The sequence below is a fragment of the Carlito syrichta genome, unplaced genomic scaffold (genome assembly GCF_000164805.1).
Source record: "Carlito syrichta isolate Samal-C Ts95f unplaced genomic scaffold, Tarsius_syrichta-2.0.1 Scaffold304785, whole genome shotgun sequence".
NCBI lineage: Eukaryota > Metazoa > Chordata > Mammalia > Primates > Tarsiidae > Carlito > Carlito syrichta.
Window position 1 is genome coordinate 38630 of NW_007248881.1, and position 27799 is coordinate 66428.

Sequence of the window (27799 nt, forward strand, 5' to 3'; positions counted from 1 at the left end):
AAAGACTAGTAATACTTCAAAATAACATCATGATAAATTATTTATGGAGCATATGTGATACAGCTTACTAGGTCATCTAATAATATGTTGGGGATATTGCAGAAAATGTAATAGGTAGTCTTTTTGCTGTAAATTATAGAAGCACAGATGAAATAAAAATTGACTGCATTAATTTATATAATTTGGAAGTTTCTATGACTGATTTTAGGTATTATTAGAACTGAAATCACAGAGGTCATCATATTAGCCATTTTTTCCTATATCTTTCTGTGCATCTCTTTTCTCATCTTTCTTGTCCCCATCCCTAGCAACCCATCACCAGCACTTTCACCAATGATGGGCAAAAAGGGAATGGAGGAAGAAGACTGTCTTAGCCTGTTTCTTCATATATATGAGGCATAGAGTTCCCTGTAAACTGAAGCTTGAAGCCTAAATAGTCTGCTTATATATAAAATTGTCTGTTCTTTTTTGGTATGATCAGGAGCACACATGTTATAGAGATAGGGGATGAGTCCCTTTTAGCGATATTATTTTCTCTTAGACCACGTGTTCAAGCAATGATAGGACTTGTTTGGTTGTATAGGGAGCAGGTCACTGGGGGTGGATTAGGAGCTAGAATTCAGCTATAAAATGATGGGCAAGCTTCAATTTTATAGGTGTTGGTGAGTTGCTTTTTTTTTGGACTTGATTTCATTTTGAGGGACATGAATATTTTATATGGCTTATATGGTTGTATACCTTATACATAGGGTAGCCCTACTTTCCTCTTTGCTCTGGTTTACCTCTGTTTTCCTGGTAAAATTATTAATCATATTTCTTTAATTTTTAAAAGTTATTAATTTTGATGATAAATTTTATGTAACCCACTTATTTTATTTATTTATTTTTTTGTGTTGGATTCTCCCTCTGTTACTCAGACTGGAGTGCAGTGGCCGCTCCCGGCCACCGCAGCCTCGACCTCCTGGCCTCCGGCGATCCTTCCGCCTCAGCCTTCCACGTAGTTGGAACTACAGGCACGCGCTACCACGCCAGGCTCATTTTTGATTTATTGTAGAGATGAGGTCTTGCCAAGTTGCCCAGGTGGGTCTCGAACCCACAGACTCAGGCAATCCACTCACCTCAGCCTTCCAAAGGCATGGGATTACAGGCTGAGCCACCAAGCCCGACTCCACTTATTTTTTTGATACAGCATGTATATTTCATTCTCAGCTTTTCCTGTTCGGGGAAACCAAGAATGCTGACTTACTTTCCCTTTTCTGTGTTGAGATCTGAAAAGCCTGCAAAGCAATGAATTCTTATAGTGCATTAGAAATTCAGTAGCCAGGGAGCCTTTAAGTCTCTCACAAAGACTTAAAGGGACTTCTTTGGGGTATGATTATCATTTCTTGACAGCTGGATCAAGCAGTTTTTTGGATTTAGGACCTTTTTTTTTTTTTTTTGTAGCCAGTCAGCTAGGGTGATCCTGATCCAGTGATCTATAAAACCTTGTGCAAGATTGAAGCACTTCAGGGTCCTTGTAAACTTTCCTATTTCAGTTGTTTCTCTGATTTCAGCAAATAGTGCTTTGTAGAATATTGTTTGAGACCAGCTCATTGGGCTAGTTTGCAATCCAAGTTGCTAGCGAACACAATAAATACTTAAGTATATGAATCCATGAGTATTTGATGCAGCATGATCCATAAGGTTTTCAGGCTGCAAGGATTGTTGGTTGGGAAGATAATGCTAGTCAGAATCTGGGAAGTTAAACAGAAAGACCAGGAATTTAGAGGAGGTTAAATGATTTCTCAAGTTGAAAGATAAAGCAAGGTTTGGTACCACATGGTTAGGCATAAGGCATGGATATAGATCAAAAGGACAGTTCTCTATCCAAGAATGCGATCCATCCATTGCTGCATTGGTCTAAATACTCTGCTGAGGTAGCAGCAGCATGGACACTAAGGGGTCGAAGGATGTTAGACAGGTATGCTTACCTTTTCTGCCCTTCTCTTTTGAAGTAACTTTTATTGAGTAAGGAAAATGGTAGGAAACAAGGGTACAGTAAGGGAAATGCTTCAACAGTAGGAAAACATTTTTTTTCTTTCTGGATTAATGAAGTACATATATATTCAGAAATGTGAAATATAGATAAAATGGAATACATATTTAAATATTCTTTTGTTTCTTAATAAATATTTTAAATTTAGCTTTTATATATAGACTTGACTTTGAAATATGGCATTAGCATCTTGGTTTGAGTTTAGAAGGAACAAAGCTTATTTAATTACTAATGAAGTTTTATTGAAATTTTGTCAGTTTCTCATCTACCCATATTTCACAGGCTTGACACAACTCTCATAGACTTTACTGACATGAAGTGCCAACGAGGGGATTTAAGCTTCATTTTCAATGGAGATGCAGCGCCCTCTGAATCTTTTGTAGTGTTAGACAATGAACAAAAAGTTTATCAACGAATACACCATGAGGTAAGCATGTTGTCTTATTAATACTCCTCTAAAAGATTTTTTAAAGTATATTTTTAGCCAAGCCTCAATATAATTGTTTTAAAAACTTAAGGTATAATTGAGATGGTTTATTCTTAAAACTTTCATTTCCTTACCTCTAACTTTATTTTTATTTTTAATATTTCTACCATCTGGTATCTATCTTGACCAATCCGTTGAGTCTGTTTGCTCATAAATCACTGGTTATCTCCTCGATCAGTGTGCTTCAACTCTCTTAGTTCTTATTTTGTTGAGCCTGTGCAGGCCCATTGCCATTTATTATCTTATTACCTTAGCTTCTTTGAGTTTTGCTGACCATCTTTACTGCCTTAATAGAAACACCTCTTTTGGCTATGTCTGCACTCTTGCTTTTTCTACCTCTTTGACTCCTTTTCTTGTCTCTATCCTTTCTCTCTTATAGTGCAATATTATTTTTCTTAAAGAGATGAGGTCTCACTGTGTTGCCCAGGCTAGAGTGCAGTGGCTGTTCGCAGGTGCAATCATTGTGCACTACAGCCTCAAAATCCTGGTCTTAAGCTGTCCTCCTGCCCAAGCTTCTGGAGTGGCTGGAGATACAGGCTTGTGCCACCACACTTGGCTATCAGATGTTTTTTTAAAATAACCAACAACACTCCTGTTTTTATTTGGTCTCTATTTTTCATCGTCTCATTTTCCCACACTGTCATTCACCACACCTTGGGCCCTTTCTTCAGTATATCCCTTAGATTACACCTTTCTACTGCCATATCTGTTGGCCAGATCTTAAGTTACCTTGTATATGTACTGTTGAAATAAATAGCTTCCTGACTGGCAATGAGCAATGAAGATTTAGATTGGAAAAGGAAGAAAAAAGAACAAAGGATATTTCTTGTGGAGAAAACAGAATGAGTCAAGTTCAAGAAGACAGAGTAAGAACAGTCTGTTTGGAAAATGAAAGGAAATCTGACTACAGTGAAGGTTTCTCTTATTGAGCATGAAAAAGTGTTTGTAGAAGGTTTTCAAAGTCAGAAAAGATGACTTAGGCTCTGTTGAGGTTTGTAACTGTCATTAATTTTTGAACAAGGTACTGGCTTGATCAAAAAAGTAATGCAAGATGAATTGGAAAAGAGAAAGATTTGAGGCAGGGAAATTATTTGAGGCGTTTTTACAGTTATCCAATTGAGAAGTGATGAGTATCTTGAATGATTCTCATTCAACATGATGAGGATACCAGGATATATAGTGAATGATTAAGAAAGGGAAGTTGTGACATACATTTCCAAGAATGAAATTGAAAGGTTTGCTAATAGTTTGAATATAATGAATGAATAGTTAAGATTTAAGGGTGAGTGTAGTGGTGCTAGCTTGAAGAGTGAATGATGGTGTCACCACCGATAGAATTAAGACATTTGGAAAAGGAAACAAATTTGGGGTCTTAGGTGATAATTCATTTTTAGTCCATTGCTCAAATCAGTGTACTTGTTTCAAACCCATCTGTGTTACACATCTCTTAAGTATTTGCTATTATTTGGTAACTCAGTCTTTTTAAATTTTTGTAGAGATGGAGTCTCGCTATGTTGTTCAGGCTGGTCAGGATCGCCTCAAGCGATCCTCCCACTCAGCCTCCCAAAGGACACAAGCTACCGCACCTGACCTAAGTTCTTTTAATGTTCATTTCCTTTTGATTTGACCTTAGCCTGTTGTTCTTTTCTCATTTTATTTTCCTTTTCTCCCCCTTCTGCTAACCTCTTAAACATAGATATGCCATTGATATAATTCTCATTTTTACAAATTGCCAGAATAATCCCTTTCATTCCCAAAGCTTTAACTACTTCCTATAGGTTGATGATTCACAGAAACATATTTGTATCCCAGACAGTTGTGAGTGGAGGTCTATCTGTTTAAATGACTTATGGATATCCTTTATGTCTCCCAAGAACCTCAAAATTCATCTTATTTAAGACTAGACGCATTATTATTTTCCCTCCAATCCTGCTTTTTCTCCTGTTTTTTCCTCTTTGTTCTCTGTTTAGTGAGAAACCTAGGAGTTATTTTTGTTAGCTTTTCTTGTACTCTAGTATCTAACATGTTCCTGGAGAACACGTCTGGTCATTTCTGTCTCCTTAATATCTTATAAATTATCCTTATTTAATTCAGAGTGTCACCACCATAAATAAGATATTCATTATTTCTCATTTGTGTACCTAACCCTGAATTGTAACCCACATCTTTTTTTTTTTTAATGATTAGAAAATATAGTTTATTTAAAAGTAAATTCCGGTGAGAAAGAAGATTTACCTCCCCAAGGTGGGGGAGGGGGCCAAAGCCAGGAAGCCTGGTGACAGCCATCCCTCAAAGAGCACGTGGCCACACCAGAGTCTAGCAAGGCAATAGCTTTCACTGCATCTTTCAAATAAAAGTTAAAGGTATTATTTTTCGACAGGATTATTGGAAAGTTTCATAAATGATCTTCCTGACTCCCTTCTTGTCTGCTTCTGTATTATCCCACATATTGGAGATATATTGGACTTTAAAAACAAATTTGTGAAACCTTCCTTACTTAAAGACACTTTAAGTTCCCTCTTACTCAAAGAGTGAAATCTGAATTCCGAAGTTTGGCATGGTTTTTTTTGATTTTGCTCACTTTTTCAGCCTTTTTCTCACCTTGCTATTTTAGACACTCTTGTACTGAACTCTGCAGTTTTTCAGATGTGCTGGGCAATTTAGGGTATTTCTTTGTTCATGTTGTTTCCATTTCCTGGCATGCTTTTCTTCTTTTACCCTTACACCTGTAGAACACTTGTTAGTGTCACTTTGTCCTCTGCCAAGTGACTGTTGTTTTCTTTATACTCCTACTAAATTTAGAACCATAGAGCTTCTAATGCTGTATTTATTTAAATGGCTTTTTTCCTCTGTTGGGCTAAGCTCCTCAAGGGCATGGGGTTCTTTTAGTTGTATCCTTTGGTAGCTAACACACCTAGAACGTACTAGGCCATAGTTTGGCAAACGCTATAAAGGGAGAGATGATCAGTATTGTGGATATTTAAATATATGTGTGGACCTTATGGTTTTTGTCACAAATACTTAACTCTACTGCTCACCTCCTCTTCTATACATGATTACTTACTATTCTGTCCCTGAAACAAGCACAAAGCTTTCCTTTTTTCTCATTAAAAAATAATTATTGCTAGTTTATTATATACAAGCACTAGGAAATTTGTAGAGGCTAAAACTTGACCAAGGCTACTTATTACATTTAGAAATCATGGATTAATATTTAATAGATTCCTTTTTGTAAGGACTGTAGAAAAAAATCTCTTCCCACCGTCTTTCTTTCTTTCCCATCCTATTTCCTTCATTCCCTCCCTTTCTTCCCTTCTTCCTTCCTTTCTTTCATTTAGAACCTATTAAGAAAGAAAGGCTCAAATGATAAGTGTGGGTCTGGATTAAAAAGAAGTAAAGTAAGATTTATCTACATTCAAATAAAAATACCGTTTATGTGGGCATTTGTCTCAGGTCTGTCAACTTCATTCTTGAAGTAGTTTTTAAAAATTGTTTCTTTCACCCATGCCAACTGTGGCATGTCTCAATTTCTTTTCTCCCTTCTTTCTAAAAAACTTTGTTTAAAAACTTAAAAAGAAAAAAAGAACATTGCTCTACAAACTATATCATTCTGTAATGGATAGTCTAGTATTATTTCTATTACGTTGCTATAACTGTAAAAGTACCATGTTTCATATATTCTGCTTTTATAGATTCATAATGTCATAGTTCTGACTTACTTAATAAGATATTAGATATGTGCTATTTATTGTTTTTAGAGTAAGTAGCATTTGACATTATTTAGAAACTGTCCTCATCTTTTGAAATCTATAACATTATAATTGTTGAGATTTTCATCTATAGCACTAATAACTTTTGAAAGACCTAGATTCTTACATTTAATTTTTGCCCCACCCTAGGAATCAGAGATGGAGACAGAAGAAGAGGTTGACATTTTAATGAGCAGCGATATTTACTCTGCAACTTTATCAACCAAATCAATTTCTTTCACACGTGCCCAAACAGGATGGCTTTTTCGGGAAGATAAAACAGTATGTGAAAATCTAGGTTTCTGAACTTTAAAAATTGTTTGGTATTTAGTGTTGTGAAAATAATGTGATAGAAATGCAGAAATAAGTAGCTTACTGAATTGTCTCCAAGTAGTTTATTTTTCTCTTCCTTGAATCTAGATAGAGAATTACAATGAGTGGTTGTAGAGTTAGAATGTATCCTTGGAGAAGCCTGGAGAGAAAGCTGAGTCTGTTTGATTCTTATGTTGGGAAGGATTTTTGTTGCTACTGCCTAGTTGTTATGTTGTTATATAGCGAACAGTATTTTCACATGATTTTATTGTATTTCAAATGCTTTATTTCATAAAAAGGTGACAGAGAGGGATACACTTTAACTCATGTCCCTGAATCTGTTTTTCTCCAAACTTTTTAGACTTCTAAATCATTTATTTATTTGTTTCTCAGCATTCAGTGCTTATTACTAAAATTAAATAAGGTTACATTTAATTAAATAAGATTGCATCTCAGTGGAAGTTTCCCTATTAGTGTGTTATAAATTCCCGTTGTTTCCATAATTTCTCATGGTATCTTTCATTAAGAGATTAGTAGAACTCGGCAACCATTTCGGGTCCCCTCCCACTGTGGGAGCTTTTCTCTTCTCTCAATAAATCCTGCTTTCAAAAAAAAAAGATTAGAAAAACTATTCAAAAATACATAAAAATTTTGAATGAGATGTTTGAAGTAGCAGTTTTATAAAATTTTAAATTCAAGAATACATAACCACATCAGGTAAGAGTCAAGTTTTACTGATATTAAAATGGTATTTATGTATTTATTTATTTTTTGAGTTGGAATCTTACTCTGTCGCCCAGGCTGGAGTGCAGTGACACACTCATGGCCACTGTAACCTCAACCTTCTGGGCTCAAGCGATCCTTCTGCCTCAGCCTTCCAAGTATCTGGAACTACAGGCATGTGCTACTGTGCCTGGCTTACTTTTTGATTTATTGTAGAGACAAGGTCTCACCAGGTTGCCCAGGCTGGTCTTGAATCCTTGTGTTCAGGCAGTCCTCTTGCCTTGGCCTCCCAAATTGCTGGGATTACAGGCTTGAGCCACCATGCCTGGCTGATAATTTATTTTTATTATACAAAGTAGAAGTGACTATATTCTCATTGGAAAAACAAAGAAAAATAGCCTTTTTAGTCAGTTTTGTGAGAAACAAAACTGATAGGGGATAGAGATAAGGAATGGGACCTGGGGCGATGAGAAAGAAGAAGAAAGTAAGGGAGAAAGCCGAAGGGAGAGGGAGAAATTAGTTTATTTTAAGGTGTGAAATCTAGAGCAGTCCAGCAGGGTGGAAATTCAGGGGAGAGTTGCTGTTGTTGTATTGAGTCAGAAATCTGCAGGCTGGAAACTCAGGGAGGGTTTCTATGTTGCACTTTTTGTTTTTTTTTTTGAGTTGGAGTCTCACTCTGTCACCCAGACTGGAGTGCAGTGGCTGCTCCCAGCCACCGCAGCCTCGATCTGCTGGGCTCCGGCGATCCTTCCGCCTCAGCCTTCCAAGTAGCTGGAACTACAGGCGCGCACTGCCACACCCGGCTGATTTTTGATTTGTTGTAGAGATGCGGTCTCACCAAGTTGCCCAGGCAGGTCTCGAACCCGCAGGCTCAGGCAATCCACTCACCTCGGCCTCCCAAAGCGCAGGATTACACGCTGAGCCACCAAGCCTGGCCCTATGTTGCACTTTTGAGGCAGAATTGTTTTTTCTTCTGGAACCTCAGTCTTTGCTCTCAAGGCCTTTGACTGATTGAATGAGGCCCACACACATTATGGAGGGGAATCTACTTTATTTAAAATGTACTGATTGTTAAAAATACCTTCACAGCAACATCTAGCCTGGTGCTTGACCAACACCTGGGCACCATACTTTAGCCCATAACACACAAAGTTAACCATTGTACAACTTTACACAGAGAGCTAAAATGTTCCTCTTGACCATTGCTCACGATCCCAGATTCCCTTGCAGAAAATTATTAGTTTGTATATGCTCTAGACCCTGTTTATGCTTTCCATATGTAAATATGTATGCATAGTAATATATAGCTTTTTGTTGTTGCTATGTATTCTTTTAAAGTGTCATGTAGTATCTATTGTTTTGCAACTGGGTTTTTTTCACTCTTTAGCATGTCTTAGAAACCTTCTCTTATTAGTATATCTAGTGCTACTTCATTCTTTTTAGCAACTGCATAATATTTTGTCCTATGGATATAATAACTTTTTTATCCAGTTTTATTTTTGGACATTTGAAGGAATAGATACATATTTGTATCCAGTTTTCTGCCATTGTGAATGATATATTTACATCCTCTTACATGCCTTTTCATTGTCTATTATAGGTAACAAGAAATTGAATAGCTGGATCATGGGGAATATACCTTTATAATTTTTATTGGTATAATAATTTATATTTAATAAATGCTTTTTTACTATAAGGTTTCAAAACTTGATAATTATCACATGATTATTTCTCAGTCACAGATAAATTCTGACTATGAGATCTAGGCTCACAGTTTTCCTCTCTAAGCCTATTTGGCAACAAATGGCATTGTAGGGTTCGCAGTTGTGAGATCCCGTGTTGCAATCCATTTGTTGGCTTTAAAGTCTTATTTGTTAATACTCTATTCTTCTGGACAGCATTAGATGGCTCACATCAAGAGAAGATAAAAATTGAAAAGTGCTACTACTAAGCAGCCCAAAGCTTTTGAACAGCATCTAGGTGATCTTCTTAAATTTTTGACAGGTAAGGAGGGAGTCAGTATTGCTTATGGTTCCCATTTTGTAGATAGAAACAGGTACAGAATGCTTTGCTTTCTGGTGATCCGTAAGGAGGCCACTGAAGCAAGGTAGACCTGGAAACAGTTCTACACGTAGTTTTGAAATGCTAGAAAACAGCAGCAGGGTGGAGACCAAGTGATTTGCATGCAGGTAGAAATGGGAAACTTGTTTTCAGTACAATATTGATAATTTTTATTTTTGAAGTAAGATATTTCAAATTCTGAACACCTGTGAGTTTGAAAAATGTGTAAGTCAATGTTGAAGAATTAGGAGACTTTATTGAAAGGTAGTAACTGCTTTTCTTGATGTCCTTTACGCCATTTAAGTTTACTAAAATAATTTTTTTTTTTTTTGAGTTGGAGTCTCACTCTGTCACCCAGGCTGGAATGCAGTGGCTGCTCCTGGCCACTGCAGCCTCGACCTGCTGGACTCCGGCGATCCTTCCACCTCAGCCTTCCAAGTAGCCAGAATTATAGGCACGCGCTACCACGCCCGGCTGTTTTTTTTTTTTTTTTTTTTTTTGTAGAGATGAGGTCTCGCCAAGTTAAAATAGTTAATTGTATTGGTGAGCAAGGGTACTCTCTTCTTTGTTGAGAATGCAAGCAACTGTAACTTGATCCTGTCAGATAGAAGAGAATGAACAGGTCATTAATTCTAGTTGTACTAGAGATTCTTATATGACTTGCACCCTTTGTTTGTTTTTCTTTCACTTTTTTTTCTATCTATGAAATGGGAACAGTGTTATCCCTGACCCCCTCCTTATTACTCATGATGTTTGACTGTCAGCTTAATACAATTTTCAGATAACTTTGTGCTATTTGGAAGTAGAATCTAAAGGAGTATTTTGTGGTATTTTTATTTAGATTTAATTCATTTGCAAGTTAACTATCATATATCTTTGTGTGTTTTTGGTTTTCCTTTACCAATTTGAAATGCATGGTTTTATGTATTTTTTTAACTTAATAGTGTATATAAGATAATTCAATAATTTTAAGTACCAAAGGAATATTTATTTTCACCTACATGTTACATGTTTATGGAAAAATGTATTGTTATCTTTTTAAAATCTAAAAATCTTACTTTAAGTTTTATTATTTTGAAATATTTTATTTTGTTTTAGGAAAGAGTAGGAAACTTTTTGGCAGACTTTTATCTGGTGAATGGACTTGTTTTAGAATCAAGGAAAAGAAGAGAACATCTCAGTGAAGAGGATATTCTTCGAAATAAGGCCATCATGGAGAGTTTGAGTAAAGGTGGAAACATAATGGAACAGAATTTTGAGGTATAATTTTTACTTTTTCTAATTTGTAGTTTTTCTACGAAGAGAGTGGATAGACTTCATTCTTGGTGGCATTCGTGCGTCTTAGTGAGTGCTAGATTTTGTGTACACTGTGATTTCGAGTTATAAAAAGAACTCTAAAGTTCTTGATGGATATTTAAATTCAACTTTTATGTAGTTTTAAAAGTTTACATATGTAAACTTTTAAGGCCATATAAATATACTCACAGCTTTTGACCACTTTTTATTTTTTGGTTTTTTCGTTTTGATTTTTTCTCCTTCTGTCACCCAGACTGGAGTGTAGTGGTGTGATCATGGCTCACAGCAGCCTTACTCAGGCAGTCCTCTAGCCTCAGCCTCTGGAGTAGCTGGACTGCATGCGTGTGCCACTATACCTTGCTTATTTTTATTATTTTTTTGTAGAGATGAGGTCTCACTGTGTTATCCAGGCTGGTCTCCAACTCCTAGCTTCATGCAGTTCTCCTGCTTCTGCCTCCCAAGGTGCTGGGATTACAGGTGTGAGCACCGTGCCTGGCCTCCTTTTTAAAAATTAGTATCAAAATTAAAATGATAGAGAAAAACCATAGCCTATTACACATAAAATGGGACATTACTACTTCATGAAACAATAGTTTCAAAGGTGTATGTTTCATATAAACATGCATCTGTGTGAGTGCTGGATTTTAGTGTAAACTGTGAGTTAGAGTTATAAAAAGAACTTTAAATTTCTTGGTGAATGTTTACATTTAACTTGTCAGTTTCTACAAAAGATAAAAAACTTGGTGATATTTTAATCAGGATGGTGTTGAATCTATAGATAAATCCATTTCTACGTAAAAGCCTGCTTTTTTAAAAATTAAACTTTATATTTGAAATAATTATAAATTCATGTACAGTTACAAGAAATAGTACAAAGAGATTTTACGTGTGGCTCACCCAGTTTCCCCCAGTGGTAGCATCTTGCCAAACTGTAGTACAATGTCACAACCAGGATATTCACATTTATAATCAAGACACAGAACATTTCTGTCACCACAGGACCCTTCACATTCCTCTTTCATAGACCTGTCTGCTGTGCCTTCATCCCTCTCCAGCCTGTATCCCTAGCAAACATTAATTTGTTGCTTCACTTCTTTCATGTTATTATTTTAAGAATATTCTGTAATTGGAATCATATAGTACATAACCTTTTGTAGTTGACTTTTCCCATTTAGCCTAATTCCCTCTGAGGATTTATCCAAGTTGTGTGTATCAGTAGTTTGTTCCTTCCATTGCTGAGTAGTATTTCGCAGTATCTCACAGCTTAACAATTTACCTTTTGAAGAACATCCAGGTTGCTTTTCAGTCTTGAACTATTATGAGTTATGCTGCAATAACCATTCCCCTATAGATTTTTTGGGTGAATGTAACATGTCTTCATTTTTTTGGGATAAGTGCCCAAGAGTGCAGTTGCTATGTCATATGATAGTTGAATGTTTAGATTTACAAGGGATTGCCAAGTTGTTTTCCATTTTCTGTCCCTGCCAGCAGTATGTGACTGATCAGACTTTTCTGCATCCTTGCCAGCCTTTGGTATTGTCATTATTTTCTATCTTATCCTTTGTGATAGTATATGATGGTATCTCATTGTGACTTTAACTGTATTTTTCTGATGGCTGATGATACTGAATGGTCTTCTTTTCATGTACCATCTGTATATTCTCTGCAGTAGCCTATCTCTTCATGTTTTTTGCTCTTTTTCTAATTGCATTTTTTAATACTATTGAGTTTTTAAATTTCAGTATACTGGATGCTAGTTCTTTGCCAAATATGTATTTTGCAGATATTTTCCACTCTTTAGCTTGTCTTTTCTTCTTCTTGAACTGGTCTTTTGGAGAGAAAGAGTTTATCATTTTGATGAGATCCAATTAATCAATTTTTGTTTCACGTCTCATACCAAGTCTAAGAAATCTTTGCCTAGCTCCAGGTTCCTAAGACTTTCTATTTTTTTCTAAGAGTTTTATACCTTTATATTTTATATTTAAGAACTTTATTGAAAATATGATAATTTTTTTTTCCATGTAAAGATGGATAATGTGCTGACCCTATAACAAGGTTTGAGGGAAGCACATCTTGCCCATGTGCGTGAAACCCATTCATCAAATTCAGAACTGCAAGGTGTGAGGTCTGAGTCAAGGTGTTTTTTGTTGTTGTTGTTGTTGGGTTTTTTTGCCTTGAATGTCTAGTTGTTCCAACGTAATTTTTTGAAATGGTTGTCCCTCTTCCATTATATTAACTGCTGGGATTTTTGTTGGGATGATACTGAATCCATAGATCAGTTTGGGGAGAATTTGAATGTTAACAATACTGATTCTTCTATTTGAAGAACCTATATCTCCCCATTTATCTAGGTTTTCTATAATTTCTTTTGGAAGTATTTTTTAGTTTTCATTGTACAAGTTTTACATGTATCTTGTTAATTTTACCTCTTTCATGTTTTTTGATGCTATTGTTTTTGAATTTCTTTTCCAGTTGTTCATTAATGATATATGGAAATATATATGATTTTTATGTTGCTACATTTATATGTTAGTTCAGTAGTATTCTGTAGATTCCTTAGGATCTTCTACTAATGCTCGTGTTGCCATATTGATGTTTTTACTTTTTCCTTGCCAATCCCTATTTCTTGTGTTTTTCTTGCCTTATTGTACTAGGAAATAACACCAGTAGAATAGTAAATAAAAATGGTAAGATCAGGTACACAATATAAAAAGTCCATAATTTTAGAAGAGACTTTTTATATTAGTGTTAATTTTTAAATTTTTTTAATTTTTTATTTATTTTTAAGGGACAAGGTCTTGCTCTGTCACCCAGGCTGGAGGGCAGTGGAGCAGTCACAGGTCAAACTTCTGGGCTCAAGCTATCCTCCTGCCTCAGCCACCCAAATAGCTAGGGTTACAGGTATGCACCACCATACCTGGCTAATTAGAATAAAGTTTAAATATTTTTTAAAGATGGGGTCTTGCTTTGTTGCCCAGGCTGGTCTCAAACTTCTGAGTTCAAGCGATCTTCCCACCTTGGCCTCCCAAAGTGCTGGGATTACAGATATGAGCCACTGCGCCTCGCCTGGACTAGTGTTAATTTTTAAAATATCATCACATCATTTTTCAACCTGACTAAAGTAACTTATTGAGAAATACTAAGAGCTATGATTGTGTTGTTTTTTGGCTCTGTAATTTTTTTTAGATCATATTTTTAATTGTTTTAGAAAAAAGAAAATGTGTGTCTCTACATATTGCTTGGAATTTTTATAGAAAAGAATTAAAGAATTACATTTTAGAATCTTTTTTTTTTTTTTTTTTATTCTGGGGTCTCACTCCAGGATGTAATGTCATGGTTCATGGTAGCCGCGACTTCCTGGGTTCAGTCAATCCTTCTGCCTCACCCTCTTGAATAGCTGGGACTACAGGAGCATGCCACCATGCCTGACTAATATTTTTATTTTTGTTTTTTTGTACAAGTGAGGTGTTACTTTGTTGCTCAGGGTGGTCTTGAACTCTTGACTTCAAGTGATTTTCCTGCCTCGGCTTCCCAATGTGCTGGGATTATAGGTGTGAGCCACTGTGCCTGGCTGCATTTGAGGATCTTTTTGGAGCTCAATTATAAATCTTTAGACGGAATTTTTTTAAAAACAGGAATTCTGTCAGATGTTCATCAAAACATATAATTTGATTTGGTTGAATCAGGTAAGGTACAGCATAAAATAACAACAAAATAGAATTTGATAAGTCTAATTATAAAAAAGATACCAATAATTGTGTTTTTTTCTCTTAGACACAGAATTTGTTACACATGGAAAGCAGCATGGGATTGATATCAGTTTATATATATTCAACAGTCAACAGTGGACATTAAAGGAAAAAAAGAAATAATTGTATGCATTTTGTTGATAATTTTAGGAGTTCCTTTAAGCATACATACACTTTTCAGGAAAAGTAGATACAAGTTTAACCCTATTCTTTAATGCAAAGTTAAACAATAGGAAGTCAGAGGAAAGACCTCTGAATTTAAGAGCCATTTCTATTTTAATGGTGAAATGGATTTAAAATTTAGGTTTAAAAGACATTATAAATCAATATTTAAAATTAATGGTGTCTAGATCACAGCTAGCAATGTAAAAAGAAAACAGGTGTGGAAACACATACGAGTGGGGAGCCCCAAAATACCACCATTATCTTTTGGATGGCAGATCACTTGTAGTCCTGGCTTGCCCTACTAGGTAAGTGTCCTAGGATCTGACTGGCATCAGTAACAGCAGGCATTGTTGTAAGAGACTGCATTTGGCTTAAGTGAATTTTTTCTTTGGAGATTCTTTCAGTACATTTGCCCATTTCATGATGGGTGATCTACTAGCACACCTGGCAACACCGTGTTGAGTGTTCAGCAATTTTTGACCAAAAACATCCCGGCCTCTCGTGCCTCACCCTCGCTATTCGCCCGATCTTACCCCAAGCAACTTTTTGTTGTTTTCCTGCATGAAAAGACCCACAAAGAGAAATATTTTTGCCCATGTAGAACAGTTTTTGAGCAATGGAAAAGGCTCTTGATAAGTATATTGCATCATATGGAGAGTACATTGAAGGTGACTGAAGTGTAAACATGTTTTTTTGTTTCAGTTGTTTGGGTGGAAATGGACTCTTGCTATGTTGCCAGGCTGGCCCGGAAATCCTGGCCTCTAGCTATCCTCCCACCTCAGCCCTCCAAAGCACTGGGTTTAACTTTCGAATGTTATTTGTCAAGTAAATTGCCTTTGTAATTGAAATGCTATCAAGCATTCCTCTTTTAATTAAATGTAAAGCCTCTGACAACTGTTTTCCTTAAAGTATACAGGAAATACTTAATTCCTAGGTTTACTATCATTCTAATATTTCATATAGCAAAGGTTTCTGAAATTTTAAGATACTTCATGTGCTTTATATTTATGTATTTCTATATATTATATATTATGTATTTCTATTAATAATTAGATTTAATGACACATGCCTGTAGTCCTAGCTACTAGGGAGGCTGAGGCGGGAGGATTGCCTGAACCCAGGAGGTTGAGGCTGTAGTGACCCATGCCACTGAACTCCAGCCTGGGTGACAGAGTGAGACCCAGCTCAAATAATAATAATGTTGAAGCTCTAAAGCCCAAGATATATTTTTACTACTATGTAAGTTTTAAAAGACATTATATGTATTATGATTTATATAGTTTTTTATTTACCAACAGCATCTTCCCAGAATTGTTTCTTAAGGATTTCCTCACTCTTTCCCATCTTCAGCTTATTAATATTTTGAAAGAATTGCTAAAACATGTTAAACACTTGGATATGTAGAAAGAAAAGACCATAACAAAGGCAGACTAAGAAGCAGAATACTTAGAGCAAGAACAGGCTCCTAAAATAAAAGTCCATCTTTGCTATACTAGCTTTGTGACTTCAAATTAATTTCTTTAAACGTCAATTTCCTTTCTATAAAAAGGGCAACAAATTCATAGTTTTAGGTCATTATAATAATTAATGAGATAATATGTGGAAAGTCCTTAACACAAAGCCCATGCTACCAACTGCAATGTTTTAAGCCAATGCAAATAAGAAAGAAAAACTTGAGATGAATATGAATCCAGTAGTTTTTTAACCTGTAAAAGTCGAATTTGAATTTATGGCACTTAATTCAGATTAGGCCACTGGAAAATTCATCATTTTCCAATACGATATAATGCTACGCCAGGCACTGTGGCTCATGCTTGAAATCCCAGCACTTTGGGAGGCCAAGGCAGGAGGATCGCTTGAAGGCAGGAGTTCGAGACCAACATGGGCAACATAATGAGACCTTGTCTCTACAAAAAAATAATTAAAAAATTAGCCAAGTGTCTCAGGAGGCTAAGGTGGAAGGATCGCCTGAGCCCAGGAAACTGAGGCTACAGTAAGACGTGAGCATGCCACTGCACTCTAGTCTGGGTGACAGAGTGAGACAGTGACTCAAAGAAAAAAAAATGCTTTGCATACAGTTGTCACAATTCTCTGTTTTAGGTAGTTAGAAAATTGTGGGAATGTAAATATGTGGAAGGAGACTAATGAATAAGGCTTGTTTACAGATTCCTCTGGTGCTGTCCTTGGGGTAGTAAGAGTCCAGAGTTGTCCCCTGTGAAGGAGAATTTACATTCTGTCTTTAGGCAGAGAAAGGGTAAGGATTGAAAAAGCTTTTCCTCCATTTGCTGCTGCTTAACTGCCTTTAGCTCAGAAATAATTTTGATATCAAAGAGGTGTATTTTGGGGCGATGTATTATAGTTTCCTTGGAGCGGTTATTTTTTATTTTACTCCTCTGGCTCCATTCTTTTCTCAATTTTCCTAATTCTGGTTTTTAGGATTCATTCATCAGCCTGTTGTTTTCTTATTTTTCATGTAGTCAGAGAATGTCTTTTCTTTTTCCTTCTGTCATTGCCCCTCCCAATATTCCCATGGAATCTTTTATGTTGTGCCAGGCACTAATAAGGTCTATATAAGTTGTCTCTAATTTTTTAGCTATGAGGTAGGGTGGCCATATTCCCATTTTGTGGGTAAGTTAAACTGACATAACAGAAAGTAACTTGCCTAAATTCACACAACTGGAATTGTGAAGCTGGGATTCTAATTCAGCTTTGATTCTTAACAATCCTTGGTTTTTTTGTTTTGTTTTGTTTTTTTAGGCGGAGTCTCACTCTGTAGCCCAGGCTGGAATACAGTGACATGCTCATAGCTACCTCATCCTTGACCTGCTGGGCTCAGGTGATCCTTCCGCCTCAGCCTTCCAAGTATCTGGAACCACAGGCATGTGCCACCACATGCTTGGCTGAATGATTCTTGATTTTAAAAACTAATATAGTGCCTGTTAGCATCTTAGATTCATTATATCCAAAACTGCACTCTTCTGAGTGGGATCCTCTCCTGATGTTATTGTTTATCTTGTTGTTTATCTTTCACTTATTGCCCTTTTGCTTCTCAGTCTGTCCTGTTAGGTTTTCGTGAGGAATTTCAAATTTCTACTTCTACTCTCAAGTTCAGCTCATTATTGCTAGTTTATCTCATAGTGATTCAAATTCATGTTTAATAAAGACAGGGTGGAAGTTTTAAAATCTGACCTTTGAGATCTTTACCATCTGTTGTTGATCTCTTTCTTAAACTCCTCTCCGAAATTCAAATACATTACTCTCTTTGTGTTTTTAATTCTTCCTGTTTTTAAAATACTTTTTGGCAGTAATGAGAGCAGTGGGGTATAAGGGGAGGCACATAACATAAGTAAGTGTACCCAATCTCAAACCAGTGAAGTGGGGACCAATGGGAGGCCCAGACTTTACCTATCCGATGACCACTTATGTACCTAACCCTGTATGTACCCCACACCTCGAGAATACAAAAATTTTTTAAAATGCTTTTTATTTTACCTTCATTGAAATCTGAAGTCCAGTCACATAGTCTTGATTATTATCCGTAAAAGATTGCTTTTTTTCTGAACATTTCTGTTTATAATCTCATTTGGCCTCTAGTAATGTACAAGGCGGGCCCAAAAAACCTGGAAATTTTAAATTGTCTTCATTCTTACATTTTTAAGCTTCAGTCACCTTCAAAGTACTCTCTGATGCAATACGCCTATCGAGACACTTTTTTTGCTGCTCAAAACAGTTTTTGAACTCGTCAGTTTTGATGCCTTTTAGTATTTCTGCCATTTTTGTTTCACCTTTTCTACATGGGCAGAACATTTGCCTTTGAGAACTTTTTTCATCGGGGAAACCAAAAAAATAATTACTTAGGGTAAGATAGGGTGAATAGGGAGCGTGGTGTACAGAGGCCATGCTTTTTTGGTAAAACAAAACAAAACAAAACCAAAAAACGGTATGAGCCAGTGTGCTTATAAATCACCCATAATGAAATGGGCAAACACGTTGAAAAAAATCTCCAAAAAAAAATTTATTGAAGCTGAACACAGCCTCTCACAACAATGCTAGCTGACCTTTTGATGCGAATGTCCTTTAACACTTAACTAGTAGAGAAGGCTGTACTACAAGAGGCCCGCCCTCTAAAAGATAATTTCAATTTTGGGGGGCCCCCCTTGTACTGCTTTGTATTTCTGGTTAACAGTTCATATCTATATATTTTTTTCTTCCAACTGAATTGTAATTTCCTTGAAGTCAGAGTTAACTCTTACACTTTGCTGTAGCTCCCATGTTCAGCACCTGGCTTAGTGCTTGAAACATTTTAGGTGATTGAAACATTGAAAGAATGGTACTATTACTTTGATCTTATCTTTTTAGTAGGCTCTAGAAAAAAATTGATAATAAATATTACTTATAGAACTTAAATCACCATGGAGCTAACTTGGAAGTAACCTCTTCAAGTATTATATTGAAGAGATTACATAATTTAATAGTTTATTGTGTGTTTCAATCTTTTATTTTAAAAAATATTATTTTTCTTAAATTATTACTCTTCTTTTTCTTTTTTGCTTTTTGGCAGCCGGTACGAAGACAGTCTCTTACTCCTCCTCCCCAAAACACTATTACGTGGGAAGAATATATATCTGCTGAAAATGGAAAGTAAGTGGTTTCTTTGGTTTTTACATAGAATAATTTGTAAAAACTGAATATGTGAATATTTAGGTTTAATGATTTTTTTAGACAGAATCATTGGTATGTTTTTGTCTGAAGCAGTTAATGAGGGCAGTGTCCCAACTTTCATACCCTCTTTGCCTAAGGTTGTATAGTGCCTTCTTTTTATATTTCTCATGCCACTTTGCATACACCAAAAAAACTGAAGGACACTGTTCTAAGGAAATGGAATGTAGAGAATTGCCCGATGCAGTTGCTTGTTTGAGATTTCCCATTGTATGATGAACTTCTGTGTTTCGTGATGATTCTGATTTATTAGTGTAGTGTGTAAGACCCTTCACTATTTGTCTCTTCTTTGCCTTTCCAAATTAACCTTTTATCATTGTGCTTTGTTACAGCCTGTTAGATGACTTCTCACCATCTTTCCATAGGACCTTTACTTAATGTTATAATACTAAAACTTAGTAGAGTACCTAATACTTGGTTCATACTCAGCACATATTTATTGACTAGAATAATCATGAACAAATAAAGGGTTTATTTTGAATGAATGAATGAATAAAACATTTATTCTGGATTACTTCCTTTTTGTAGAGAAAAATATTACCCCCTCCTGCTTAAGTTGTCATTGTTTTCTTACTGAATGGTTTATTTCATTTTTCTAAATTCTCAAAGATGTATCCATTTTAATACTTTATAGTGTTAAACAAAATTTATAAGAGACCATTGTTTTGGACTAGCCTCCTGCACTAGGCCCCAGCAGACCAGACCAAACCAGAATGTAGTCACTTCTGCTGAGTACCACATAATCAAGCTGACCTTTGAAATGGGCTGGTTTTCCAAAAATCAGGAGATTCTGGTCATCTCTGTTTTAATTTTATAAAGCAACTTCGAAATGAGCAGATCACTTTATGTTGCTTATTTCTGCTTTCTTCAGCCCTTTTCAGTCTATGAAGGCATTTCCTTTGCTCAACTTATTGGAACACTCATTCTGTTATTTAGAACAAGATATTGCCCTATGCTAGAATGGCAAATATAAGCCAATTTGACCCTTAAATTTGTTGTAATTTTCTTTTGACAGCAGTTCATATAAAATTCCTTCTTCTTTATTCTGCACAGTACTTACTGATCAATGCTGAGACTGTAGTAGGCAGTAAAGGAGGTTGAATAAGTGGCTTTATAGGCATGCAATGATACTTTGATCATGGTATAGTGATTTTCTAGTTTTTTTGTGTGAATTTTTTCCTAGTGATTTTCTTTGTTCATTTTTTTTTTTTTTTTGGAGTCTCACTCTGTTGCCTAGACCGGAGTGCAGTAGCCACTCCTGGCCACCGCAGCCTCGACCTGCTGGGCTCCGGCAACCCTTCCGCCTCAGCCTTCCAAGTAGCCGGAATTACAGGCATGCGCTACCACGCCTGGCTGATTTTTTTTATTTATTGTAGAGATGAGGTCTCACTGCCCAGATGGGTCTCGAATCCGCGGGTTCAGGCAATCCACTCACCTCAGCCTCCCAAAGGCGCGGGATTACAGGCTGAGCCACCGAGCCCGGCTGTTCTGTTATTTTTTTTCTGAACTTTTACTCTTTGCTGTTTCCTTTTTTTGTTACCATTGTCTCATTTCTTATACACATCTTATTCCTTTTTAGCATAATTTTAATTTACTTCTCTCATAGACATTAAGAACACTTGAAATATTAATGAATATCTTTGAAAGACAACAGATTCTTCTTAGGAAGGTGATAGACTATGGAAGATGTTTCCTAACATTTTCTTCTTTCTTTTTCCATTTTAGAGCTCCTCATCTGGGCAGAGAATTGGTGTGCAAGGAGAGTAAGAAAACATTTAAAGCTACCATAGCCATGAGCCAGGAATTTCCCTTGGGGATTGAGTCGTAAGTTTGTTACTAACTGTAAATGTATGTGACAGAAGCTATTAAAGCCTGAAGGCTATGGTAATAGTATTTGCATCTAAGTGGCACATTTGAGGCCGTTGAAATATAAAAGCAGCAGGGTGTGGTGGTGCACACCTGTAGTCCCAGCTACTTGGAAGGCTGAGGTGGAAGGATTGCCTGAGCCCAGCAGGTCAAGGCTGCGATGGCTGTGAATGTGCCACTGCACTCCAGCCTGGGTAACAGAGTGAGACTTTGACTCAAAAAAAAAGAAAAGAAATATAAAAGCAAATAGCCATTGCCTTGTAGAGTATGCCCTCTTCCAGAAATTTTCTGGTTCACAAAAGTAGTAATTTTTACTATTTCACCAGTTAAATTTTTGAATTAAAAAAAAAAAAATGATGGAAGTAATACATGAATAATGCTTTGTAAAAAAAGTCTAAAAGTGTGGAAATTTATAGCATAAAATGTGAACTTTTTTTAATAGTTAATGACTGGTGTATTTTTGTCTAGACTTAGCTGTGTTTTTGCAGTTTTTTTTTTTTTTTTTTTTTTTTTAGTAGGGGCATAAGTCCATTTTTGTTCCTTGTTTTCTTTTTTTTTTTGAGTAGGAGTCTCACTCTGTTGCCCAGGCTGGAATGCCGTAGCATGCTCACTGCAACAGCAACCTGTCCCTGCTGGGCTCAGGTGATTCTTCCGCCTCAGCCTTCCAAGTAGCTGGACACACAGGCGTGTGCTACCACATCTGGCTAATTTTGTGATTTATTTTAGAGATGAGGTCTCACTAAGTTGTCCATGCTGGTCTCAAATCCCTGGGCTCAGGCAATCAATCCTCTTGCCTCTGCCTCCCAAAGTGCTGGGATTACAGGCACGAGCCACCGCGCCTGGCCCTTGTTTTCTTTTAAAAGTGAGTTTATCTTGAAGTTTTATAGTAATGATATTTTTGTTTAATTTTTCTTGGTATTTTGCAATATTGATAGACCATCATTTATTTCATTATTCCCCTGCTGATAAACGTTGGTTATTTATAGTTTATCACCATTTTAAACAATCTTTCAGTGAAGATCTTGAATATATCCTTTCAAGCCTGTACTTATGAGATGCTCCTTTTAAAAACAATTCAGTTTGGAGAGACAGTGGATCAGGAGGTGGATAGGTAGCTGTAACCACTTGATAAAACTGTAGGTTTAGGCTCCTTACTAAAGGAGGATGGAGGGCATGAGTTGAAGCCCCTGGTTATTTTCTCTTACCTAGTTCCTTTCCTTCCCTTTCAAACCTGGCTTAATACATTAAATTAAGAATCTAAAAATCGAAACTATCCTAATACATTTAAAGCATTCTCTAAGAAGAGAGCAGAACCCATATTTTTCAAAAAAGTTTGGAACATATAGCATACTCCCTGGCCTTGCCTTGTACCTAAGCTTTAGAAAAGGAGACAGGGTCTGGGCACAGTGGGTCACGCCTATAATCAATCCCAGCACTTTCGGAGATTTGCTTGAGCCCAGGAGTTCGAGACCAGCCTAGGCAACTTAGTGAGATCTGGTCTCTTTAAAAAAAAAACAGCTGGCCTTGCGGGCTCGCACTGGTAGTGCCAACTAATCAGGAGGCTGAAGTGAGAGGAGAGCTTGAGCCTAGAATGTCAAGGCCAAGGGGAGCTGTGATCATGCCACTGCACTCCAACCTAAGCGACAGAGTGAGACCCCAAATTTAAAAAAAGATCAGTGAAAGACAGAATGTTGTAGATAGCTCTCAAATTAGGTCAGAGAGAGATAAGTCTCAGAAAATGTGGAGTTTGCCACAGATACAAACCTGCTATAGTTCATCATGTCTAAAACCCATTTGACTCAGACATCCACCAATTTTATATTTTGCTTACTAATAAAGATGCAGCTTTATTTTGTGTTAAGCTAATTTTAAGATACCATTAATTTAGGAGTTAGCCTAATTTTAGATATGTTATGTGAAAAAAAATGGGTGCCAAAGCAGTTATAAAATGTGACGGTTATAACTACTGCTCCTGAAAAAAAAATGAAATAAGGACCACAAGATGCAAATATAAAAGAATTCATCCATTCTAAAATAAAATGTCAAAGAACAGAAGAAAAATTCTTGTAAATACTGTAGAAAAACAAAAAAGAACACAAAATTAGTAAATTAGATAATTCTTTTTTTTTTTTTTTTTTTGTGAGTTGGAGTCTCACTCTGTCACCCAGACTGGAGTGCAGTGGCCACTTCCAGCCACCGCAGCCTCGACCTGCTGGGCTCTGGCGATCCTTCCGCCTCAGCCTTCCAAGTAGCTGGAACTACAGGTGCGTGCTACCATGCCCGGCTAATTTTTTGACTTTTTGTAGAGATGAGGTCTCGCCTGCCCAGGCGGGTCTTGAACCCACAGGCTCAGGCAGTCCACTCACCTCAGCCTCCCAAAGGCGCGGGATTACAGGCTGAGCCACCGAGATAATTCTGAGATGGTAAGGTAGAGTGAAATGAAAAGGAAATTGTAAAGCTAAGGAAATAATTTGAGCATTAAACAGCACTATTACAAAACAAATACACTAGAAACAACAATGAACAAAATAGATATGACCAAACATTAGATTTTGACAGCACATAGTGAATGCAGTAGAAAAGATTAAAGAAATCGTAGACTATGTACAGTGACTCAGACCTGTAATCCTAGGACTTTGGGAGGCTGAAGTGGGAAGATTGCTCGAGTCCAAAAGTTTAAGACCAGTTTGGTCAACATAGTGAGAAACTGTCTCTATAGAAATTAGCTGGGTGTGGTAGTGTGCGCCTGTAGTCCCAGCTACTTGGAAGGTTGAGATGGGAAGATCACTTGCGTCTAGGAGGTCGAGGATGCCATGAGCTGGAATTGGGCCATTTCATTCCAGCCTTGGTGCTGGGTGACAGAGTAAGACCCTGTCTCCAAGAAAAAAAAAAGAAAAGGAAAAGAAACAATATACATTATATAGAGGACAAAGATTGTTTACTATAAGAGTCAGTGCTGCCTGGGCATGGTGGCTCAAGCCTATAATCCCAGCACTTTGGGAGGCCGAGGCAAGAGGATTGCCTGAGACCTGTGGGTTCGCGACCAGACTGGGCAACATGGTGAGACCTCATCTCTACAATAAGTAAAAAAATTAGGTTGGCATGGTAGCATATGCCTGTAGTTCCGGCTATTTGGAAGGCAGAGGTGGAAGAATCATCTGAGCCCAGCAGGTCGAGGCTGCGGTGGCCTGGAGCGTGCCACTGCCCTCTAGCCTGGGTGACAAGAGTGACACTCAAACTCAAAAAAAAAAAAAAATAGACAGACATGGTGGCACATGCCTGTAGTTCCAGCTACTTGGGTGACTGAAGTGGAAGGATTGCCTGAGCCCAGCAGGTTGAGACTGCGGTGGCCATGAGCATTCCACTGCACTTCAGCCTGTGTGACAGAGTGAAACTCCAACTCAAAAAAAAGTCTTTGGTGTGTCACTTAAATAGGAAGCATCCAAAATGCAACCCAAATAGTATTCAAAATATGATAGAAGAATGTTTTTCTGTAATGAAGAGTGGAGTATGTAAGATAAATTAGATTTTAAGGAAAATTGGCACAGAGTGGTGATGAAAATTATGCTGGGTAAACTTAATTGTTAATAAAGAAATCTAAAGGCATCTAGACAGAAAATGAGTAAAATTAGCCTGACCTTAACATTATTTCATACATCTTGACATTTCTGAAGCAATGAAAGTGTAATCTGGTTGTATGTCCACCATCATTTATGTATCAAGGCAACTGAAGATATTCTCAAACATAAAATAATTCAAGAAATGTATTAGCCATAGGCCCTTTTTAAAGAAAAATAATACAACCTAAAAATGAAATCCATCCAGTCAGAAGATGAAAGAAATTGTAGTATAATGACTAGTATAATACTAAATGCTAACAGATAGTATGAAATTGTAGTACATAGGGAACGATAATATAACCTGAAATTTTATGTGACTCAGATTTCTCTTTAGGACAAGAACACTTATTTATCAAATAACCAAATCAGAAAATATTAAGCACATGAGAGCCTTTCACACATGATACATTGATTGTGAAAATGAGCCACCCAAACATTGTGTCCAATTGAAGAACTCAGAAATGTGTAGATTTCAGGAAGAAGAAAGTGTCAGCCTTGAATCCGTTTAAATATTGACCTAATAATCAAGAAACTGTGGAAATTAGGGTTCCACAGTCAAAAGCTATAAAAGTATAAAGTACCTTTAAAGAATAAAAAGAATAATAAAAAAATTAGGAGACAGAAGTTATGTCATCCTTAATATCTGGAACTCAGTACTGCTGTCTAAGTTTAAAGCCTGTCGTTAAAAAAGCAGCATAAGGACACAAAGCAGTTTGAAAAATGAAAACATTTTTTCTTCCATTTTTCAGATTATTGAATGTTTTAGAAGTAATAGCTCCCTTTAAGCACTTTAACAAGCTTAGAGAATTTGTTCAGATGAAGCTTCCTCCGGGCTTTCCTGTAAAATTAGGTAAGAGAAAAATTTAGATGTAATTTTAGTGTCTGTCAGAAGTATGAAACTGTTTATTAGCATTTAATAAGAGACTTCTTTTAAAGGAAAATAGATTTCCTGGTTTTTACATTTTGGTAAAGACGTTCAGTCCTATGAATTGGTATTTACGTTTTGTCAAATATATTAAGTACCTGATGAGAATTCTAATTCTGCTTGATTTAAATGAAATGTAAGTGTATATCTAACCCTGAATTGTTCTCCACGTTTTAAAAATTAAATAAATAAATAAATGGAATGTATATGAAAATATTTCATACAAGAAGATGTGGGTGCACTAATGGTACACTGTAATAATGTTTTAAAAGTGAAATCAGGAGACTGAGTTTCTGTATAGTGGGAATGATTCTGGAGTCAGTAGTCACTATTCATGGATCAAGTAATACTCATACATTTTGTTTTTCAGACTTAAATGTTTAAACTTAATTTTATCTTAAACAGTGATCTTTAGAAACAGAGACCTTGTCTCTACAAAAAAATAAAAATAAAAAATTAGCTAGACGTGGTGGCATGTGCTTGTGTTCCCAGATCCTTGGGAGGCTGAGGTTTTAATATCACATCTCAGAAATAATCAAGCCAAAATGTGTCATTCCCAGAAATGATCTTTTCATTGCTAAAAATTAAATATGACCTTATTATTTTTACCAACTTGGAGATAAACTTTTTGGATTAAAATTGATTTTTAAATGATTTTCAAAATGTCACTTAGTTGCCCTTTGTAATTCAAATTTACTGGGAATCCAGTGTCTACTTGGAGACACCAGTGATAAGATTTTGGGCAGAAATTATTAGAAAACTAAAGCTGTGTAAGGCCAGGCACGGTGCCTCAAGCCTGTAATCCTAGCACTTTGGGAGGCGGAGGTGAGAGGGTTGCCTGAACCCGTGGGTTTGAGTTTAGCCTGGGCAACTTGGCGAGACCTCATCTCTGCAATAAATTAAAAAATTAGCCACATGTGGTAGCGTAGTTCCAGCTACTTGGAAGGCTGAAGTAGAAGAATCACCTGAGCCCAGTAGCTTGATGCTGGGGTGGCCATGAGTGTGCCACTGCACTGCAGCCTGGGCAATGGAGTGAGATTCCACCTCAAAAAATAAATTAATTAAAAAAAAGCTGTGTGACCAGGCATGGTGGTTTATACTGCTAATCCCAGCACTTTGGGAGGTCAGGGTGGGAGGATCGCTTGAGCCCAGGAGAAATTAGCCTAGGCAACACAGCAAGACCCATCTCTTTTTTTTTTTAATTTTTCATTTATTTATTTTTTATTTTTAAAATTTTTTTTTGAGTTGGAGTCTTACTCTGTTGCCCAGACTGGAGTGCAGTGGCCGCTCCCGGCCACCGCAGCCTCGACCTGCTGGGCTCTGGCGATCCTTCCGCCTCAGCCTTCCGAGAAGCTGTAACTACAGGCGCGCGCTACCACACCTGGCTAATTTTTTTTTGATTTATTGTAGAGATGAGGTCTCACCAAGTTGCCCAGGCAGGTCTCGAACCCGCAGGCTCAGGCAATTCACTTACCTCAGCCTCCCAAGGCGCAGTGTTTTCTTTTTTTAAGTGTACTGTTGACTGGGCGTAGTGGCTCTTGCCTATAATCCCAGCACTTTGGGAGACTGAGTTGAGAGGATTGCCTGAGCACATGGATTTGAGACCAGCCTGGGCAACTTGGTGAGACCTCATCTCTACAATAAATCAAAAAATTAACCAGGTGTGGTGGTGAGTGCCTAGTTCCAGCTACTTGGAAGACTGAGGCGGAAGGATCGCCTGAGCCCAGCAGGTCGATGCTGGGGTGGCTGTGAGTGTGCCACTGCACTCCAGCCTTGGCGACGGAGTGAGACTCCATCTCAAAAAAAGAAAAATAAAAATTAGCCGGGCATGGTAGCATGTACCTGTAGTTCCGGCTACTTAGAAGGCTGAGGCAGAAGGATCACCTGAGCCAAGCAGGTCGAGGCAGCAGTGGCCATGAGCGGCCACTGCACTCCAGCCTGAGTGACAGAGTGAGACTCCAACTCAAAATAAATAAATAAATAAAAAGTGTTCTGTAACCATGTTAAGGGATCCTTCTATGAGCATTTCTGCAAAAGCTTTTAAAACTCACTGTCACTCTCTGGTGAGAAAATATTTCAAGCCTTCTTCTTC

The 27799-nt window shown here is 37.0% G+C and overlaps 1 protein-coding gene across 2 annotated transcripts in view; it reads left to right on the forward strand.

Moving 5' to 3' along the window:
• The window catches only part of ANKRD13C (ankyrin repeat domain 13C), a 66708-nt gene that overhangs the window by 28002 nt on the left and 10907 nt on the right, over nt 1-27799 (forward strand). The window contains exons 5-10 of one of the 2 annotated variants that reach the window (XM_021713901.1): nt 2318-2462; nt 6422-6553; nt 10466-10627; nt 19139-19218; nt 21022-21120; nt 25532-25632. In XM_021713901.1, the coding sequence (XP_021569576.1) occupies nt 2318-2462; nt 6422-6553; nt 10466-10627; nt 19139-19218; nt 21022-21120; nt 25532-25632 (719 nt within the window). The remainder of the gene's footprint in view (nt 1-2317; nt 2463-6421; nt 6554-10465; nt 10628-19138; nt 19219-21021; nt 21121-25531; nt 25633-27799) is intronic. The other variant, XM_008060968.2, reaches the window with a different exon arrangement.